This window comes from Choloepus didactylus, chromosome 1 (assembly GCF_015220235.1).
Source record: "Choloepus didactylus isolate mChoDid1 chromosome 1, mChoDid1.pri, whole genome shotgun sequence".
Lineage (NCBI taxonomy): Eukaryota > Metazoa > Chordata > Mammalia > Pilosa > Megalonychidae > Choloepus > Choloepus didactylus.
In genome coordinates, this window is record NC_051307.1 from 197,114,942 (window position 1) to 197,138,011 (window position 23,070).

A 23,070-nucleotide genomic window follows, 5' to 3' on the forward strand; every position below is an offset into this window, starting at 1 on the left:
CCACCTACCTGTCTGACTCAGATGACTGCAGGTGTGCGCAGATCCTCTGGAAACCTCTAGGGCTCCTAGGACCACAGTTTGATGTTGCTTAATATGAAATGGTGTGTTGAAACTAGTTATCTAGATTTTTAAACTGATTTTTAGGTATCTTATATTAAAGAATAATATGTAGAAAAATTATATCATATGAAGCAAGTGAAAGATTAGCTCTCAAGGAAAATAGGGATGAACACATGAAAACAATACATCTAATTTAGACTTCTCTTTTACAGGCTGGAGCTGGAAAGAGTTTCCTTTGTAAGTGTTCCTTTATTGAAATCTACAATGAGCAAATATATGACCTACTGGACTCTGCATCGGCTGGACTGTATTTAAGGGAGCATATCAAGAAGGGAGTCTTTGTTGTTGGTGCAGTGGAGCAGGTGGTAACCTCAGCTGCCGAAGTCTATCAGGTACTGTGCCTTGAGCTATTTGATGATTAGACAATGTGGTATGCTATAAAAGCATCTGGATCTCCAAAAAAGCAAGAATTGAGGTGTTAAAAATGTTTTGTAAAGGCATAACACAAAATGTTCATGAGAAGTAAAGAAAAAGGAATATGACAGTGTTGTATATCTCTCCCCTTAGTTCAAATAGAACTTTGAGCCTCTTGATTTTGCATTTATCTTTGTGCTATTCATTCAAATCAGAAAGTCTTAAAAACCATAATGCAGGTCACTGGGAGTCAGTTGCATCAATATGCCTATTTTTTTAGTGCTTCTTCCTGGCTGCTGCCTGTTTGTATGAGGGACTCCTTGGGAGCTCTGGGTTTTAAACCAGCTAGCTGTTCTCTTCTTATTATTTTCTACCATTTCTTACTTGTTAGGTTTCAAAAGCACTTCTAGAGTCAAAAGCCAGGTTTTGAGCATTCAGCGCAGGACAAACCCCTTGATAGCAATTTTTATAGACTCTGACCTGTCTAGTTGATTTTAAACAATTTTTATTATGTATTATTTGATTTTGGTATATACAAAACATTGACACATGCATGTAAGTTACTAAGCATAAGGTTAGTTGAACCTGAACCCTCCCACTTCACTGAGTTCGTTTGTTAGCTCTAGTGGCTTTGTTGTGGACTTTTCGGGATTTTTCCATATATAGGATCATGTCATCTGCAAATAGGGAAAGTTTTGCTTCTTCTTTCCAATTTGGATGCCTTTTATTTCTTTTTCCTGCCTAATTGCTCTGCCTAGACCTTCCATTACAATGTTGATTAACAGTGGTGTCCTGGTTTGAATGTGTTATTTCCCCAGAAAAAGCCATATTCTTTGATGTAATCTTGTGTCGTCAGACATATGAGTGTTGATTAGATTGTAATTCTTTGAGTGTTTCCGTGGAGATGCGCCCCACCCAACTGTGGGTGATGACTCTGACTAGATAATTTCCATGGGGGTATTACCCCTCCCATTCAGAATGGGTCTAAATTAAATCACTGGAGCCATATAAATGAGCTGACAAACAGAAGGAACTCAGTGCAGCTGTGAGTGACATTTTGAAGACGAGCTACAGCCAAGGGGGACACTTTAAAGAAAGCACAGGAGCTACAGATTAGAGACAGTTTGAAGATGGCTGTTGAAAGCAGACTCTTGCTCCGGAGAAGCTGAGAGAGGACAAATATCCCAAGTGCAACTACGAGTAACATTTTTGAGGAACTGCAGCCTAGAGAGGAATGTTCTGGGAGAAAGCCATTTTGAAACCAAAACTTTGGAGCAGACGGCAGCCACGTGCCTTCCCAGCTAACAGAGGTTTTCCAGATGCCATTGGCCATCCTCCAGTGAAGGTACCCAATTGCTGATGTGTTACCTGGACAGTTTATGGCCTTAAGACTGTAACTGTGTAACCAAATAAATCCCTTTTATAAAAGCCAATCCATCTCTGGTGTTTTGCATTCCAGCAGCATTAGCAAACTAGAACAAGTGGTTAAGTGGACATCTTGTCTTGTTCCTGATCTTAGAGGGAAAGCTTTCACCATTGAATATGATGATATATTCACATACCACGGAGTCATACAAAACAAATCGTACTTTCGATTGTTCATAGTACCATTACATAGTTGTACATTCATCACCTAAATCAATCCCTGACACCTTCATTAGCACACACACAAAAATAACAAGAATAATAATTAGAGTGAAAAAGAGCAATTGAAGTAAAAAAGAACACTGGGTACCTTTGTCTGTTTGTTTCCTTCCCCTATTTTTCTACTCATCCATCCATAAACTAGACAAAGTGGAGTGTGGTCCTTATGGCTTTCCCAATCCCATTGTCACCCCTCATAAGCTACATTTTTATACAACTGTCTTCGAGATTCATGGGTTCTGGGTTGTAGTTTGATAGTTTAAGGTATCCACCACCACCTACCCCAATTCTTTAGAACCTAAAAAGGGTTGTCTAAATTGTGCATAAGAGTGCCCACCAGAGTGACCTCTCGGCTCCTTTTGGAATCTCTCTGCTACTGAAGCTTATTTCATTTCCTTTCACATCCCCCTTTTGGTCAAGAAGATGTTCTCCGTCCCACGATGCCAGGTCTACATTCCTCCCCGGGAGTCATATTCCACGTTGCCAGGGAGATTCACTCCCCTGGGTGTCTGATCCCACGTAGGGGGTAGGGCATTGATTTCACCTTTCAAGTTGGCTTAGCTAGAGAGACAGGGCCACATCTGAGCAACAAAGAGGCATTTGGGAGGAGGATCTTAGGCACAACCATAGGGAGGCCTAGCCTCTCCTTTGCAGCAACCGTCTTCCCAAGGGTAAAACCTGTGGTAGAGGGCCCAACCCATCAAACCACCAGTCCCCGTTGTCTGTGGTCATGTTAGGAACCATGGAGGTGGGGTAGGCGAATACCCCTGCATTCTCCACAGGCTCCTCAAGGGGGCACTACATCTTTTTTTCCTTGTTTTTCTTTTTTTTTTTTTTTTAACTTTCCCTTCTTTTTTAAATCAACTGTATGAAAAAAAGTTAAAAAGAAAACAAACATACAATAAAAGAACATTTCAAAGAGACCATAACAAGGGAGTAAGAAAAAGACAACTAACCTAAGATAACTGCTTAACTTCCAACATGTTCCTACTTTACCCCAAGAAAGTTACCTAATATAGCAACATTTCTGTGAACTTGTTCCTACTATATCCATCAGAAATTAACAGACCATAGTCATTCTTGGGCATCCCCAGAACGTTAAATAGCTTATCTGTTCTTGTTGGATTATTGTTCCCCCTTCCTCAATTGCTCTCTATTGCTAGTTACCCTACATTCTACATTATAAACCATTTGTTTTACATTTTTCAAAGTTCACATTAGTGGTAGCATATAATATTTCTCTTTTTGTGCCTGGCTTATTTCGCTCAGCATTATGTCTTCAGGGTTCATCCATGTTGTCATATGTTTCACAAGATCGTTCCTTCTTACTGCCACGTAGTATTCCATCGTGTGTATATACCACATTTTATTTATCCACTCATCTGTTGAAGGACATTTGGGTTATTTCCATCTCTTGGCAATTGTGAATAATGCTGCTATGAACATTGGCGTGCAGATATCTGTTCGTGTCACTGCTTTCCGATCTTCCGGGTATATACCGAGAAGTGCAATCGCCGGATCGAATGGTAGCTCTATATCTAGTTTTCTAAGGAACTGCCAGACTGACTTCCAGAGTGGCTGAACCATTATACAGTCCCACCAACAATGAATAAGAGTTCCAATTTCTCCACATCCCCTCCAGCATTTGTAGTTTCCTGTTTGTTTAATGGCAGCCATTCTAACCGGTGTTAGATGGTATCTCATTGTGGTCTTAATTTGCATCTCTCTAATAGCTAGTGAAACTGAACATTTTTTCATGTGTTTCTTGGCCATTTGTATTTCCTCTTCAGAGAACTGTCTTTTCATATCTTTTGCCCATTTTATAATTGGGCTGTCTGTACTATTGTCATTGAGTTGTAGGATTTCTTTGTATATGCAAGATATCAGTCTTTTGTCAGATACATGGTTTCCAAAAATTTTTTCCCATTGAGTTGGCTGCCTCTTTACCTTTTTGAGAAATTCCTTTGAGGTGCAGAAACTTCTAAGCTTGAGGAGTTCCCATTTATCTATTTTTTCTTTTGTTGCTTGTGCTTTGGGTGTAAAGTCTAGGAAGTGGCTTCCTAATACAAGGTCTTGAACATGTTTTCCTACATTATCTTCTAGGAGTTTTATGGTACTTTCTTTTATATTGAGATCTTTCATCCATTTTGAGTTAATTTTTGTGTAGGGGGTGAGGTACGGGTCCTCTTTCATTCTTTTGGATATGGATATCCAACTCTCCCAGCCCCATTTGTTGAAAAGACCACTATGACTCAGTTCGGTGACTTTGGGGGCCTTATCAAAGATCAGTCGGCCATAGATCTGAGGGTCTATCTCTGAGTTCTCAATTCGATTCCATTGATCTATATGTCTATCTTTGTGCCAGTACCATGCTGTTTTGGCAACTGTGGCTTTATAATAAGCTTCAAAGTCAGGGAGTGTAAGTCCTCCCACTTCGTTTTTCTTTTTTAGAGTGTCTTTAGCAATTCGAGGCATCTTCCCTTTCCAAATAAATTTGATAACTAGCTTTTCCAAGTCTGCAAAGTAGGTTGTTGGAATTTTGATTGGGATTGCATTGAATCTGTAGATGAGTTTGGGTAGAATTGACATCTTAATGACATTTAGCCTTCCTATCCATGAACATGGAATATTTTTCCATCTTTTAAGGTCCCCTTCTATTTCTTTTAGTAGAGTTATGTAGTTTTCTTTGTATAGGTCTTTTACATCTTTGGTTAAGTTTATTCCTAGGTACTTGATTTTTTTAGTTGCTATTGAAAATGGTATCTTTTTCTTGAGTGTCTCTTCAGTTTGTTCATTTCTAGCATATAGAAACATTACTGACTTATGTGCATTAATCTTGTATCCCGCTACTTTGCTAAATTTGTTTATTAGCTCTAGTAGCTGTATCGTCGATTTCTCAGGGTTTTCTAGTTATGAGATCATATCATCTGCAAACAATGACAGTTTTACTTCTTCTTTTTCCAATTTGGATGCCTTTTATTTCTTTGTCTTGCCGGATTGCCCTGGCTAGCACTTCCAGCACAATGTTGAATAACAGTGGTGACAGCGGGCATCCTTGTCTTGTTCCTGATCTTAGAGGGAAGGCTTTCAGTCTCTCACCATTGAGTACTATGCTGGCTGTGGGTTTTTCATATATGCTCTTTATCATGTTGAGGAAGTTTCCTTCAATTCCTACCTTTTGAAGTGTTTTTATCAAAAAGGGATGTTGGATTTTGTCAAATGCTTTTTCAGCATCTATTGAGATGATCAATTGATTTTTCCCTTTTGACTTGTTAATGTGTTGTAGTACATTGATTGATTTTCTTATGTTGAACCATCCTTGCATGCCTGTAATGAACCCCACTTGGTCATGGTGTATGATTTTTTTAATGTGTCTTTGGATTCGATTTGCAAGTATTTTGTTGAGGATTTTTGCATCTATATTCATCAGGGAGATTGGCTGGTAGTTTTCCTTTTTTGTAACATCTTTGCCTGGTTTTGGTATTAGATTGATGTTAGCTTCATAAAATGAGTTAGGTAGTGTTCCATTTTCTTCAAAGTTTTGAAAGAGTTTGAGTAAGATTGGTGTCAGTTCTTTCTGGAAAGTTTGGTAGAATTCCCCTGTGAAGCCATCTGGCCCTGGGCATTTATTTGTGGGAAGATTTTTGATGACTGATTGGATCTCTTTGCTTGTGATGGGTTGGTTGAGGTCTTCTATTTCTTCTCTGGTCAGTCTAGGTTGTTCATATGTTTCCAGGAAATTGTCCATTTCTTCTACATTATCCAGTTTGTTGCCATACAGTTGTTCATAATATCCTCTTATAATTTTTTTAATTTCTTCAGGATCTGCAGTTATGTCACCTTTTTCATTCATTATTTTGTTGATATGGGTCTTCTCTCTTTTTGATTTTGTCAGTCTAGCTAGGGGCTTGTCAATCTTGTTGATCTTCTCGAAGAACCAACTTTTGGTGATATTTATTCTCTCTATTGTTTTTTTGTTCTCTATGTCATTTATTTCTTCTTTAATCCTTGTTATTTCTTTTCTTCTACTTGGTTTAGGATTGGTTTGCTGTTCATTTTCTAGCTTCTTCAGTTGATCCATTAGTTCCTTGATTTTGGCTCTTTCTTCCTTTTTAATATATGCTTTTAGTGCTATAAATTTCCCCCTTAGCACTGCTTTTGCTGCATCCGATAGGTTTTGGTATGTTGTGTTCTCATTTTCATTTGTCTCTATATATTTAGCAATTTCTCTTGCTATTTCTTCTTTAACCCACTGATTGTTTAGGAGTGTGTTGTTTAACCTCCAGGTATTTGTGAATTTTCTAAGTCTCTGATGGTTATTGAGTTCTAATTGTATTCCATTGTGGTCAGAGAATGTGCTTTGAATAATTTCAATCTTTTTAAATTTATTGAGGCTTGTTTTATGTCCCAGCATATGATCTATTCTAGAGAAAGTTCCATGAGCACTAGAAAAGTATGTGTATCCTGGTGATTTGGGATGTAATGTCCTGTATATGTCTGTTAAATCTAATTCATTTATCAGATTGTTTAGGTTTTCAATTTCCTTATTGGTCTTCTGTCTGGTTGATCTATCTATAGGAGAGAGTGATGTGTTGAAGTCTCTCCCAATTATTGTGGAAACATCCATTGCTTCCTTTAGTTTTGCTAGTGTTTCTCTCATGTATTTTGTGGCACCTTGATTGGGTGCATAGACATTTACGATTGTTATTTCTTCTTGTTCAATTGCCCCTTTTATTAGTATGTAGTGGCCTTCTTTGTCTCTCAAAACATCCCTGCATTTAAAGTCTATTTTATCTGAGATTAATATTGCTACACCTGCTTTCTTTTGGCTGTAGCTTGCATGAAATATTTTTTTCCATCCTTTCACTTTCAGTTTCTTTGTGTCCCTGTGTCTAAGATGAGTCTCTTGTATGCAACATATTGATGGTTCATTTTTTTTGATCCATTCTGCGAATCTATATCTTTTAATTGGGGAGTTTAATCCATTTACATTCAACGTTATAACCGTGAAGGCATTTCTTGAATCAGCCATCTTATCCTTTGGTTTATGTTTGTCATATTTTTCCCCTCTCTCTATTAATATCCTTTATTGTACCCATACCGAATCTCTTTAGTACTGAACCTTTCTCCAAGTCTCTCTGTCCTGTCTTTGTTTCTCTGTCTGTAGGGCTCCCTTTAGTATCTCCAGTAGGGCAGGTCTCTTGTTAGCAAATTCTCTCAGCATTTGTTTGTCTGTGAAAAATTTAAGCTCTCCCTCAGATTTGAAGGAGAGCTTTGCTGGATAAAGTATTCTTGGTTGGAAATTTTTCTCACTCAGAATTTTAAATATATCGTGCCACTGCCTTCTTGCCTCCATGGTGGCTGCTGAGTAGTCACTACTTAGTCTTATGCTGTTTCCTTTGTATGTGGTGAATTGCTTTTCTCTTGCTGCTTTCAGAACTTGCTCCTTCTCTTCTGTGTTTGACAGTGTGATCAGTATATGTCTCGGAGTGGGTTTATTTGGATTTATTCTATTTGGAGTTCGCTGAGCATTTATGATTTGTGTATTTATGTTGTTTAGAAGATTTGGGAAGTTTTCCCCAAGAATTTCTTTGAATACTCTTCCTAGACCTTTACCCTTTTCTTCCCCTTCTGGAACACCAATGAGTCTTATATTCGGACGTTTCATATTATCTATCATATCCCTGAGGTCCATTTCAATTTTTTCAATTTTTTTCCCCATTCTTTCTTTTTTTTTTTTTTTATCATCATTTTATTGAGATATATTCACATACCATGGAGTCATACAAAACAAATCGTACTTTCGATTGTTTCCAGTACCATTACATAGTTGTACATACATCACCTAAATCAATCCCTGACACCTTCATTAGCACACACACAAAAATAACAAGAATAATAATTAGAGTGAAAAAGAGCAATTGAAGTAAAAAAGAACACTGGGTACCTTTGTCTGTTTGTTTCCTTCCCGTATTTTTCTACTCATCCATCCATAAACTAGACAAAGTGGAGTGTGCTCCTTATGGCTTTCCCATTCTTTCTTTTATGCTTTCATTTTCCATTCTGTCATCTTCCATTCTGTCATCTTCCAGGTCACTGATTCGTTGTTCAACTTCCTCTAGTCTTGTACTATGAGTGCCCAGAATCTTTTTAATTTGGTCAAGTTTCTTTAATTTCCATAAGATCATCCATTTTTTTATTTAGTCTTGCAATGTCTTCTTTATGCTCTTCTAGGGTCTTCTTGATATCCTTTGTATCCCGTACTATGGTCTCATTGTTCATCTTTAGTTCTTTGAGTAGCTGCTCTAGGTGCTGTGTCTCTTCTGATCTTTTGATTTCGGTGCTTGGGCTTGGGTTATCCATTTCGTCTGGTTTTTTCATATGCTTTATAATTTTCTGTTGTTTTTGGCCTCCTGGCATTTGCTGAACTTGCTAGGGTTCTTTTAAGATTTGTAGACCAATTGAAGTCCTTATCTCTAATTTATCAGATCTACAGCTTCGTGGAGTACACTTTCTCTAACTAACCAGCAGGTGGCGTCCACGAGCCACCTGTTCTCCACAAGCCAGTTCTCCCCTGCTTAGCCTTTTTGGTGAGTAGGGGAGTGAGTCTTGTGTGGTCCAATTGGTGTACCAAGCTTGTGTGTGTAGTTGGTGTTGCCCGCCCTGTATATGGGGCATGTTTCTGGGCAGTCACGGAGGGGTGGTGGCTCTAACAATCAAATCTCCTTGGTGATCCTAGAGTTTTAAAGCTGCTGCAATAGTCTAATCCTTCAGTTCAGTCCTGCCACAGTTTGTCTCTGCCACTGACCCACAAGTCCTTGGTATTGGCGTATGGCTCCTGAGACTTGCAAGTGGGCCCCTCTTCCAGGCTGTGCACCCCGGGTCCTCTGTTGAGGGATGACTGTGCTATGTCACAGGTGAGTGCCGTCCCCTCAGGGCAGTTCTGGGCTGCTGGGCTGTGTAGGGAGGCTCCCAGTCTGCTGAAATGATGACTGAATGGGGCTTTGTTAATTCACACTGCTCCACCTTCCCAACTCTGGGACAATCAGCTGAGGTTGCAGGGAAGGCTAATGTCCACGCCCAGTTTTGTGGTGTTTGCCTGTTATTTGAAGCACTTCCGTCACAGTGGGTTTTCTGGAGCAGCTTTGGGCTATGGGGCTGGCGATGGGCAGGAGTGTTTCCTGTTCACCAGGATGATGGCTGTGAGCGGACACCCCCCTTTTCTTGGGAAGTTGTGGTGTTTAGTGAATTTTCTCAGCCACTGGATTATTGCCTTTTGTCTCAGAGCTCTCTTAGTTCTGCTCTAGACTTGACCTGCCCAAATTGCAAGTCTTTGAAGCTTTCTGTATTGGGCTTCTTAGAGTAATTGTTTTAGAAAAAGAAAAAAGGATTAAAAAAAAGGGCCCTCCTCAGAGATCTAATGGGCTATTGAAATGCTAAGAGACAAAGCAATTAGGGCCATTAAGGAAAGGTACACAGGGCAGAGAAATCAGCTTTTCTTTGGGATTTGCATATTAGCCTCAGGGCTTGAGCTCTGTCCTTCCCCTTTCTATGTTCACCAGAACTCCAAAAATCCTCCGCTTTTATTTTGGAGTTTTTCGTGTTGTTTTTTTTCTATGCCTTTCTCCTCTCTGCTGGGCTGGCTGCTCTCAGATTCTCTGGTGTCTGGTCTCAGTCTATCTGTGGTTGAAGTTTGGATCAGTAGAATGAGTTTCTGATAAGGGCTGCCACTGCGGTTCTCCCTTCTCCTTCCCGGAGCTGACAGCCCCTCCTCCCACGGGACTGAGCCTGGCAGGGAGGGGTGCGGGTCCCCTGGCCCCAAAAACTTACAGATTTCGCTGATCTCAGCAGTTCCACGTTTTCATGAGTGTTGTATGAAGTATGCCCAAAGTCAGATTGCTCTGTGGTGTCCAGTCCACGCAGTTCCTGGCTTTCTACCTACTTTCCTGGAGGAGTAACTAAAACATACAGCTCACCAGTCTGCCATCTTGCCCCGCCTCCTGAATATGGTGTTTTATGGGATTATATATATATGCCCTTTGTCATGTTGAGGATGTTTCCTTTTATTCCTAGTTTTCTAATTTTCTAAGTGTTTTTATTAAGAAAGGGTGCTAGATTTTGATGTGTTAATTGAGATGATAATGTGGTATTTTTCCTTCACTCTATTATTATTGTATGTGACAACTGATATTCTTATGGTGAACTACCCTTGCATTTCTGGGATAAATCCCACTTGACCATTGTATTAGGGTTCTCTAGGGAAACAGAATCAATGAGAGTTGTCTCTGACTATAAAAGTGTAAAAGTGACTCACGCAACTGTGGGTATGCATGAGTCCAAATTCTGTACAGCAGTCAGCAAACTGTCAACTCCAAGGAAGATGTCCGATGAACTCAGGAAACGAACCGGCAACTTCGACGAACTCCTCAGGAAATGAACTGGGATCTTCGACGAATGTGTTCGATGAACTCCTCAGGAAACGAACTTGCAACTTCGACGAACTCCTCAGGAAATGCTTCATTTGGGCAGCTGAAGAAGAAGTGAAGGTCCTCTATCTGTCTTGCTTATAAGTCTTCAACTGATAAATTGGATTAAATCCAGCCAATTTCATTCTCTCATTGTGGAAGACACGCCCTTTGGTGAGTCATCAGTCACAGCTGCAGTCAATTGACTGATGAGTTAATAAACCAGCCTGTTGGTTTATTAACCAGCCACAAACATCCTCACAGCAGTTGTTAGGCCAGTGTTTGCCTGACCAAACAGCTGGGTACTATCACCTGGCCAAGTTGACACATGAACCTAACCATCACAACCATGGTGTATAATTCTTTTACTGTGCTGTTGTATTTGGTTTGCTGGTATTTTGTTGAGGATATTTGCATCTTTATTTATAAGGGATATTGAGCTGTAATTTTCTTGTGATATCTTTACCTGGCTTTGGTATTAGGGTGATGCTGACCTCATAGAATGAATCAGGAAGTTTTAAAAATATACATTACCTAATATTATGTTGCTTTTCACCGATAAGATTCGTGACTGATGCTTTTCTTTTTTTTATGGATCACTAATTTTCAGTAATAACAAAAAGACCCAAATGCCTGAACCAAAAACTATTCATTAGTTTGAAATAGAAAGCAATCTCCCTAGTTTTCTCTCTCCTGACAAGGGACAGGCCCTTTTTTGTTTGAGTAATTTAATATTGACCATTAAAGATAAATAGACTGACAGATGATGACAAAAATAACTAACAGAGAAATTTACAGGAATCCAATAGCTTTCTTTTAATCCAGATGTACGGTCCATGGTTCTTAACTCCCCTCTCAGGAGGTACTGAAAAATCTCTTATTTCCAAAAGTGAGGTTCAGCAAATGCTTTCCAACTTCCCCTTCCACGTTAATCTCTCAGCACTTACTTTAGCAAATGCCTTATGTCCTGGCTTCCCACATCAAGGGCCAAAGATAGTATTTTAGCCCAAGCCAGTCACCAAGAGGGCAAATAAAGAGACATCTACAGCCTAGATACATTGTAGTGAAAATGCAAAACACCAAAGTCAAGCAGATATCTTAAATACACCCAAGAAAGAAGGCAGATCACCACAAAAATCTACATGTAGCTTGACTCCAGATTTTCAACAGCAACAAGCCAGAAGAATCTAAAAAATATGCAATAATCAACAGTGGCATAATAGATGTGGATCCTCTTGTCTCATCAACTCCTGGCACTCTTGTTTCATCTGCATCCCCATTTACTTCTGCCCCTTTGTATTATTTTGAGGCAAATTCCATTATCATATCAATTTATCCATAAATATTTCAGCATGTATTTCAGAGATAAAGATTCTTTTTAAAAAATATAACCATAATACCATCATCACACCTAAAAACTTAACCTGTAATTCTTTAATGTCATCAAAATTCAGTCTGAATTCAAATTCCTAATTCTGTAAGGCTTTGTGTGCACATGTGTTTTCACTTCCCTTTGGTAAATAACCTAGGAGTAGAAAAAGTGGCTAATATGGTAGGAGGATTTTTAACTTTTAAAGAACTACCAGAATGTTTTCCAAAATGGTTGTAGCATTTTACATACCTGCCAGCAATTGATGAGAATTCCTGTTCCTCCACATCCTTGTGAACACTTGGTGGTATGGTCAGTATTTTAAAATTTTAGCCATCTTAATAGGTGAGCAGTGATATCTTGTTGTGGTTTTAATTTGCCTTTTCTTGATTGAGCATCTTTTCGTGTGATACTGGGCATTCATATATCTTTTGTGAATTATCTAGTCAAATCTTTTTCCTATTTCTTAATTGGGTTGTTTGCCTTATTGAATTTTAAGAATTCTTTATAAATTCTAGATACAAGTTCTTTGTCTGATATATGTGTTGTGGATATTTTTTTCCCAGTTTATGACTTATCGTTTCATCATCACACCTAAAAACTTAACCTGTAATTCTTTTGAAAAGCAAAAGTTTTAAATTTGATGAAGTCCAATTTATCAATCTTTTCTTTTATGTTTCTTCCTTTTTGTATTCTGTCTAAAAATTGTTGTTTACTGCATGGTTGCAAAGATTTTTTCTTTTTCTTTCTTTTTTTTTTTTTTTTTTAGAATAGCTTTTTGTTTTACAATTAGACCAATGATCCTCTTCAAGGTCATTTTTGTGTATTGTGGAGATGTGTCAGTATCCATTTTTTTTTAATTCATGTAATATTTTATTTGCTGACCTCTTTAAAACATTCCAGAATTCATAATGGCCAATGGAATTTTCCATGCTAAAATGTTGCTCAACATGACAAATTTTTAACAAAAGATATTTTAATGTATAGTGCCTTCATTTTACTCTTGAGGAATCAACATGTGAAAATTACATTTAGATGGTAAAACTCAGGTTACAAATACAAGATAAATATCAACTAATATCATATTTCTGGTTTACTGGAAAAGATAACAGTTTTGAATGATGCTTAACACCTTGGTTAAATAAAGGGAAAATGGGCAGGGGTGTCATGGGGGTATGCAAAGATTTAACCGTTCAAATAATACTTAGCCCTTCTGAGAAATTATAGATAGGATATATGTAGTAATTATTTCTCTAATATGGTGATTTCAGTCATTAGTGACCATCATGTGTTCAAAATAATTGCAGTTATTTTTGATCACTGAAAACTGGTTTCAAATAAATTACAGCTCAGTGAGCTAAGGGTACTACAAATACCTTACATTCAAAAATATAGTTTAAATCTGGAAAGTTTAAGGTAAGGAGTATTTGTAATTCATAATTACCTTTAGATATAATTGAGACTACACTACTATACTTAATTAGGCGTATTACTATGCATAGTTAATCCCAATTACCGTATTATATATTTATGATCATCAACAGCACAAAATTTTATGCTCCAAAAGAATTATCAATCCAGTAAAATGGCTATATTTAATTTTCTTTTAAAAACAGATGAACTGAATTGAAGTAAGATTGGCTTCTCTTAATATCTTTTTCAAATTCCTGATATAACTTTACCAAAGAAATAATTATATATTTTGCCTAAAATCAAATAATCTGCACAAAGTTTGTAAGATAGGCGTATTTCATGTTCAATTTCCAAAAATAAATAGAGGCTTTCTAACTGAAAGCATTTACATTCCTAGGTCTCTAAAGTAAACATTAAAAAACAAAATACAAAAAATGATCTCTTGGCTTTTGAATATCCCACTTAGTTAAATAAAGTATTTTCTTTCCCAACACTTCCTCAAATTCAAAAGATATTTATTTACTTTCTAAGAACATGACAGTCTTCATTTCAAACCATTCAGTCAGTTTCCATGGTAACACTGCAGGATTCCTTGGCTACCATAAGTCACATTAGTTGACTGTGGATTTTCTCAATCTTCTTGACATCTCGAGCTTAGTCTGTTCTATACACCAAACAAACTAAATCATCTGTTACTTTAATACACAGACTCCCATCAGAATTGAATCTATAGATCAATTTGGGGAAAATTGACATTTTAACAGTATTGGGCCTTCCAATCCAGAAACATTCACTGAATATCTTTGTTTCTTTTTTAGTTTGATCTTTTTATTTGCTTGTGTATTGTTAGGGTTCTCTAGGGAAACAGAATCAATGAGCGATATCTATAAATATAAGATTTATAAAATGTCTCACGCAACTGTGGGTATGCACAAGTCCAAATTCTGTAGGGCAGGCAGCAAACTAGCAACTCCAATGAAGATGTTCGATGAACTCCTCAGGAAATGAACTGGCAACTTCAACGAACTCCTCAGGAAATGCTTTGCTGGGCAGCCGAAGAAGTGAAGGTCCTCTATCTGTCTCGCTTAAAAGTCTTCAACTAATTAATTGGATTAAATCCAACTAACTGCATTCTCTCATTGTGGAAGACACATCCTTCGTTGGCATTATCAGTCACAGCTGCAGCCAATTGGTTTATTAACCAGACACAAATGTCCTCGCAGCAAGGTTAAGCCAGTGCTTGCTTGATCAGACACCTGGGTACCGTCACCTGGCCAAGTTGACACATGAACCTAACCATCACAGCTTTTTTTGCTTTCTTCCCCTTATGTTGCACAAATGATAATATACTATGCAAATTTTTGTTCACTTGCTTAGTTCTATGTAAGTTATTTTTTTACTATATGAATCTATCATTTATTGAATATTTAATATACAGTATTGAATATGAATAGGAAGCATAAAGTACTAACAAAATATGCAAATAATTGTAATTTTCTACTGTGCCTGGTTAATTGAGATGGTTATAGTATCTGGTGTCTGTGGAATCCTTAGTATGTATTTGGCAAGCACTGTGCTTGTATACATTATTTCATTTTTTCAATATACTCTTTTAGAGGTACTACTTTCCCCATTTTACCCTATACATATTATGACCTTGCTATTCAAAATGTGGTTCTCAGGCCATCAGCATCACCTGTGAATTTGTTCAATATATGGAACCTCAGAGCCCACCTCAGACCCACTATATTAGAATCTGCATTTTAACAGGCTCTCTAGGTGATTCATCACACGTTAAAGTTTGAGATGTTCTGCCCTATGGAGTAGAAACCCATACTCCCATTTTACAGATATGGTGACTGAACCTTGAAAAGGTTAAACTGGCTCTATACCACTTAGCTAATTAATGATAGAGCCAGGGTTTGAATTCATCCTCATCCGATTCTGGAACCTGGAGTCAGAACCTTCATGTATCTTGTAGGGAAAAAAAATCCTTTATAGAACAAAGAACTGACAAAACTTTTGGCTGGAAGATAATTTAGAGATTTGTTTAGTTCAACTTTTTCATTGTCTAGGTAAAGAAAGAGGTTCAGAGAGATTTTGTAATTTACAGAAATAAAGAGTGACAACACCAATTCTGGTTCCTAAGCCTTCTGATTTCCTTTTCGTTCTCTTTCCATAACATGGAGAGGAAACAGAAAGAGGACAGAGGAAGGATAATAATTTGAGGATGTTCCCTAATGGACCAATATGCCTTCTCACCACCCCTTACTAATTTCTTAGTAATGATTTTGGGGGCTGTTGTGTACCACTTGTAGCTTGTGATAACATAAATTCATTTAAAGAGCAAGATAACAATTGCAAGGCCATAGGTTCCCACCCCTGTTTTAGAGGGGAAATATGCTTTGTATAAATATTGTGTAAGTAGATAATTAACGATATGTCAGTGTTTTTCTTATTAAAACAAGTGATTCTCACGAGCTTATTTTCTGTCTTAAGTTTTTCTTAAATGTACTTTGTTGCTTCTTTCAACATATTTTCCTTTTGCCTAGGTGTTGTCTGGAGGATGGAGAAACAGACGTGTGGCATCGACATCAATGAATAGAGAATCCTCTAGGTCTCATGCAGTCTTTACAATTACTATAGAGTCAATGGAGAAAAGCAATGAGACTGTGAATATACGGACTTCCCTACTCAATCTGGTGGATTTAGCAGGATCCGAAAGGCAAAAAGATACCCACACAGAAGGGATGAGGTTGAAGGTAAGAATAAAGTTATGGTCTTCAGTTAACTGAGTGAATTCAAACTAAGTTGTGTGAGGGCTACATAGGAGTAAGAAATTGCTCCCATTTACAGGAACAGAAATTTTTGTTAAGAGGTGGGGACAGTAAATATCCATGGAACGGGACAAATCTGTCAATAGCAAAAATGTTTGATTTCATGCTGGAAGAGATGATGGTCACCGGTGGCAGGGTTGAGAGGAAAAAGGGAAAAAGGGTATGACATGGAGTGCTTTGGGAAAGTGTGGGAAAGAAACGGTTCTTTTTTTTTTTTAAATACACAAGTACCTTTATATTGTCTCTGATAAAATGCTTATAAAATTTTGCATTAAAACAGTATACATATTTATGCGACACTTAATGTAGCAATTGAGATTTTAAAGCAGACACAGAAATTCCTCAGTTTACTTAGATGCACATGTTCAATTTAAAGAAACATACTCCACATAGAAAAAGTACATTATCATTGTTTATCATAGTATTTAATTAAATATATTATTTTGAGTTTCTAATTTGTCATATGCTTTTAAGTCACCACATATGTTTGAATGCCTTCTTTTTTCCTCGCACCTTAAGGGATTCAGAGTCAGGCATATTTAGTCACATTCCAAAGACACAAGACCATTAAATAAACACTGAGGTAAAACTTCACAGATATTATACTTTCAGCTTGTTGCTTGTCTCGTTAATCAAAACTCTTTCTTTCGCCTTTTAAAATATGTAGAGATAAACCCTTTAATATGATACTAGGCTTTATTTTCATAGATGTAATGAATTATACTCACATTATTAAAAAAAATCCAGTATTGTACATAATGAATTCTTCTCATTCTCTCTGCACCTGTTCGCTCTCATTACATCAAAAAACTTGGGATCATCCCAAGTGCTCTGTAATGACTTTTTTTTTTAAATTCAGTTTTATTGAGATATATTCACATACCATACAGTCATCCATGGTGTACCATCAGCTGTTTGCAGTACTATCATGTAGTTGTGCATTCATCAACCCTATCTCTTTTTGACCATTTTCCTTACACCAGAAGGAATCAGAATAAGAATAAAAAATAAAAATAAAAAAGAACACCCAAATCATCTTCCCCATCCCACCCTATTTTTCATTTAGTTTTTGTCCCCATTTATCTACTCATCCATCCATACACTGGATAAAGGGAGTGCGATCCACAAGGTTTTCACAATCACTGTCACCCCTTGTAATCTATATTGTTGTGCAATTGTCTTCAAGAGTCAAGGCTACTGGGTTGGAGTTTGGTAGTTTTAGGTATTTACTTCTAGCTATTCCAGTGCATTAACACCTAAAAAGTGTTATCTATATAATGTATAAGAATGTCCACCAGAGTGACCTCTTGACTCCATTTGAAATCTCTCAGCCACTGAAGCTTTATTTCGTTTCATTTTGCATCCCCTTTTGGTCAAGAAGATGTTCTCAATCCCATGATGCCGAGTCCAGATTCATCCCTGGAAGTCATATCCTGCGTTGCCAGGGAGATTTACACCCTTGGGAGTCAGGTCCCATGTAGTGGGGAGGGCAGTGAGATCCCCTGCCAAGGTGGCTTAGCTGGAGAGAGATGACCACATCTGAGCAACAAAGAGGCACTCAGGGGGAGACTCTTAGACACAGTTATAAGCAGGTTTAGTGTCTCCTTTGCAGTAACAAGCTTTATAGGGGCAAGCCCCAAGACAGAGGGCTCAGCATGTCAAGCTGTCAGTCCTCAATAAGAAATGGTTCTTGAGTGTGGTCTCAAAGGGAACAGAATTTGGGTAGAGAAAAAGGAGCAGGGAATACCAGTCTGGTCGGGGGACATTTCAAGAGTTATTGTGGATATAGACTCATTATGGCATTTCAACATGGACCCAGTGCATGGGTTGGAGTTAAATAAGCAGATAAACCCAGATCACTGAGCACCAGGTGTGTGAGGCCAAGTTTGCATTCAACTCTGCAGACACTGGGAAAAACTTAAAAGTTTTGAGCAGATGAGTAATTTCATGAAGTAAACTTGTTTTATAAAATCTTTGCCATCTGGCCCACCAATGCCAGATTCAAGAAGGGAGAGTCTAAAGAAAAAGGAGACCAGTTATGCTGTTTCATATTTCCGGTATGAAGAGTTAAGGACCTAGTCCTTGTCTAAGGTATTAGCAGTGGGACCAGAGGTTCTACATATGAATTGTCAATGTTTATTGTATGTATTGTAATATGTGTTGTCAATAAAATACATGTAGATTCTATGGTTTAGGAGGTATGGAGATCAGGAGAAAGGTGTCAGGAATGGTGAAGGAGAAACTTATTTTTTTGCCTTAAAAGTTAGGATTTGAGGTTGTGCTTCTATTGAGATATAAAGCACAATAATAGCATATGATTATAATGGGACAAATGCCAGGCCTGTTCCAAGTGCTTTACATATATCAACTCATTTAACTTGCCCAGTGTTCTGGTTTGCCAATGCTGCCACTATACAAAATATAAGAAATGGATTGGCTTTTATAAAGGGGGTTTATTTGGCTACAAATTTATAGTTCTTTAGCCATCAAAGTGTCCAAATTAAGGCATCAACAAGAAGATAGCTTCACTGAAGAATGGCTGATGGCATCCAGAACCCCTCTATCAGCTGGGAAGGCATGTGGCTAGCATCTGCTGTTCCTTTGCTCTTGGGTTGCATTTCAAAATGGTGTTCTCTAAAATGTCAGTGGGCTTGTCTCTCTTAGCACCTCTGGAGCAAACTCTGGGCTAGCATCTCAAAGCATCAGCTCTGGGCCTGTGTCAGCTCTTTTTGAAGGATTCCAGTAAACTAATCAAGACCTACCCTGAATGGGCAGGGTCAAATCTCCATGGAAACATTCAATCAAGTGGTATATCCTAGTCAAAAAGATTAATCAATCTGTCCTCATAAGATTGCATTAAAGAATATGGCTTTTTCTGGGGGACATGTTTTATGCAAACCAGCACTCCCAGCAATTCTGGGAAGTAGTCACCATTATCCTTTCTATTTTACAGTTAAAGTTAAAGAAACTAAAGTAAATTGTCCCACGTCTCATAGCTAATAATGGTAGAGCTGAGGTAGTGCAGCTCCATAGACAGTATTCTCAACCGCTTTATCGCTCTTTGAATGGTAACAAATAGTAGCAACTCTGAATTCAGCACATCTTGCTTTATAATCTCCATTATTTTTCTCTTTTTACTATACTTCCACCACTGCAGATTGAGATACCAAACAAAATATGCTACCTACATTAAAAATCCAGTGTAACATATTTAGCCTAGACATTTTTTCTCCTTGCCCCAAACCACTGTATTAAAGGGATTTTATTATACTTCACAGAATTAGACTGAATATTCTCTTGTAATATGTTCATCAGTGGCTTTGGGTGGCGAGAGGTGAGTTATTAGTCATCATATACTGATAATTTTTAACATACAAGGATGGGAAAATATTTCTATTAAATATATTTCTATTAATATACTATTAACATACTACCCCAACTTTTTATTTTTTACTATTTTTACTATTAACACATTACCCCAACTTTTTTCCTCTGGGTGTTTTTTTTTTTTTGATTTGATTTTTGTTTTTTGTTGTTGTTGTTATATTGAAGGGGGGTAGTATATCCTTACTTATAGGTCAATTTTAAATTATTATCATCATGAGGTAACATTAATATTTTTTTTCACATGATTTTGGTGTTTGTCTTTGGATACTAAAATTGCAGTGTACATCAAATAGGAGCAAGTTAGGGGATAGTTAGTTATCCTTCACTAATGTTGTCCCTTATTTATCTTTGTCCAAAATTGTCATCCTTACTAGGTATATTTTATTTCAAAATACCAAAAAGTAACCAGTCTCCTAAATGTTTGCTCTTTTTCCCCAATGCCTTAGGAAGCAGGTAACATAAACCGATCATTGAGCTGCCTGGGTCAAGTGATTACTGCACTTGTCGATGTGGGCAACGGGAAACAGAGACATGTTTGCTACAGAGACTCCAAACTTACCTTCCTACTACGGGTGAAGTAGATCATTGGGTTCCTTGGATTATTTTGTTGTTGCTGTTATGTTCATTATGGTTGATAGTGGGACAGTCTCTCTGGCTTACTAGCAAGAGTATGCGTTTTCTCTTGCTGAAAATACATCTTTCTATTTCTCATCTGAAAATGTACACCATTCTTGTCACTAAACAGGATTCCCTTGGAGGTAATGCCAAAACAGCCATAATTGCAAATGTTCATCCTGGATCCAGGTGTTTTGGAGAAACCCTATCAACGCTTCATTTTGCTCAAAGAGCCAAGCTGATTAAAAACAAGGTAAAATCCTTCTAAGTATGCTTTATTAAGTAAATTAGAAAAATACTTAAGCTTGCAGTGTCCCATTTTTGTGATTGCCCTAATATTATTATTAACTTGTATTTATTTCTCTCTGAAAGCTTATCTTAACTTTAAGGAAGATACGCATTTCATCTTTCCTAGTCCTCTGTATTACAGATATAATTCAAGACTCAGCTTAGATCTTATGGTTGCAATTGTTTGACTAGCTTTTCCTTAATGGAAGGCAAAGTTTTTCCATAGTAATTGGGTTGTAGACTTAATTTATTTGCCTTAACCATGTTAGCAGATTTGTGTGTGTGTTGTATGTGTGTATGTATGTACGTATGTATGTATATGAATGATGGGGGGGTATGCTATGAAAATAATTTGTTAACATTGACAAAGCTCATCTTTCAACTCCAAGGAGTCCCTATTTTACTTTTAATACACAAAGCTTCCTTGATGTTGGTGTACACCAGGGTCAGCAAACTTTTGTATGAAGGGCCAGATGGTAAATAGTTTAGGCTTCTTGAACCAGATGGTCTCTGTTCCAACTATTCAACTCTGCCCTTGTAGTGCAAAAGCAGCCATAGAAATATGCAATCAAATGGGCATGGCTGTGTTGTTCCAATAAAACTTTACTTACAAAAACAGACAGCGGGCTGGGTCTGGCCCATGAGTAGAGGTTTGCCTAACCCTGCTGTAGACTGCCAAAAGACCAAGGAGTCCACCACTTGTTCAGGAGAGACTGGAGAGCCTTTGGTTCCAGACAAAAGAATCCTAGTGCTGTACAAATTGGTAGATTAATTTCCTCTCTCCTGCGAGGGGAAAATCAGTCATTTCTGACTGAAAACTAGACACCATAATCATCTATCGTTTGATTAATATGAGAGTGAAGAGGTCCACGTTGCTGCCCGTTTCCCTTCAGCTAGAACAGTCTCTTCAGTCCCTGAGGTGGTCACTGACTATATTCAAGAGAATGAAGAAGAGTATAGGTCTGGTCATTCATTTTACTTCCTTGAATTATGATCTCTAGTGGCGTATTTGTAATGTGGTGAGAAAAAATCATTAGAGGTCAAGAAGCTGGGGTCTTGTTTTTGGTCTTTGAAGAATAGAGTACTGTAGTGATAATTAGAATTATGATATCACTGATGTGACTGATGTCAGAATGTGCAGGAGTGCTTTGACATGCAGCTGGCCATAAGAATCAGAGGCAACTAGAAATGGTTTCTTAACACACGAAACAACAAACATAGGAGTCTTAAACTAGTCACTATCAATGGTAAGTCCCCCGGCTACAGCTTAGCAGTGGGAATTGTCTCATTGTCACTCACCAGGATATCTGGGACTTGTTTAAGGATGAACTATTTAAATATTTCAGTGGGCAGGCTGGACCTATGACAAGAAAGCAGAGGACCTTGGGGTTTTTAGATTTTTTTCCTCCCTAGAGCATTGTTTATTTCAGAACTGGGTACTTTTTTTTTTAATTCACTTTTATTGAGATATATTCACATACTTTACAGTCATCCACGATGTACAATCAACTGTTCACAGTACCATCCTATAGTTGTGCATTCGCCATCCCAATCTATTTTTGAACATTTTCCTTATACCAGAAAGAATCAGAATCAGAATAAAAAATAAAAATAAAAGAGCACTCAAATTATCCCCCCCATCCCACCCTATTTTTCATTTAGTTTTTGTCCCCATTTTTCTACTCATCCTTCCATACACTGGATAAAGGGAGTGCAATCCACATGCGATCCACAGGGTTTTCACAATCACACCATCACCCCTTGTAAGCTACTTTGTTATACAATTGTCTTCAAGAGTCAAGGCTACTGGGTTGAAGTTTGGTAGTTTCAGGTATTTACTTCTAGCTATTCCAATATATTAAAACCTAAAAAGTGTTATCTATATAGTGCATAAGAATGTCCACCAGAGTGACCTCTTGACTCCATTTGAAATCTCTCAGCCACTGAAGCTTTATTTCGTTTCATTTTGCATCCCCCTTTTGGTCAAGAAGATCGTCTCAATCCCATGATTCCGGGTCCAGATTCATCCCCAGGAGTCATATCCCACGTTGTCAGGGAGACCCTTGGAAGTCAGGTCCCATGTAGCGGGGAGGGCAGTGAGATCACCCACCAAGGTGGCTTAGTTAGAGAGAGAGGGCCACATCTGAGCAACAAAGAGGCACTCGGGGAGACTGTTAGGCACAATTATAAGCAGGTTTAGCCTCTCCTTGCAGCTACAAGCTTTATAGGGGCCAGCCCCAAGACAGAGGGCTCAGCACATCAAGCAGTCAGTCCCTAGTGTTTGTGAGAACATCAGCAACAATCCAGGTGAGGAAGTCCAACACCTCTGCATTCTCCCCCAGCTCTTCAGGGGGGATCCGAATATATATTTTTATTCTCCACCCAAATTACTTTAGGATGTGTTGCTATTTCATTCTAATCTATACAGACCTACCATAGCTCACTTCCTATTCAAAGTTCCAGTTAATTGTAGTGTTTGAACAAACTGACTGTAGAAGTTATATTGTTTAGAAAATATAGATCTTACACCAAATAAACATCTCTTCCCTTGGTCTCACATGGAAGTTGAAGTTTGAAC

General features: G+C 37.9%; 1 protein-coding gene across 1 annotated transcript in view; it reads left to right on the plus strand.

Moving 5' to 3' along the window:
* The window catches only part of KIF15 (kinesin family member 15), a 102,398-nt gene that overhangs the window by 26,744 nt on the left and 52,584 nt on the right, over nt 1–23,070 (plus strand). Inside the window, exons 7-10 of the mRNA XM_037848847.1 lie at nt 273–452; nt 15,918–16,127; nt 20,036–20,161; nt 20,335–20,457. Of these exons, the coding sequence (XP_037704775.1) occupies nt 273–452; nt 15,918–16,127; nt 20,036–20,161; nt 20,335–20,457 (639 nt within the window). The remainder of the gene's footprint in view (nt 1–272; nt 453–15,917; nt 16,128–20,035; nt 20,162–20,334; nt 20,458–23,070) is intronic.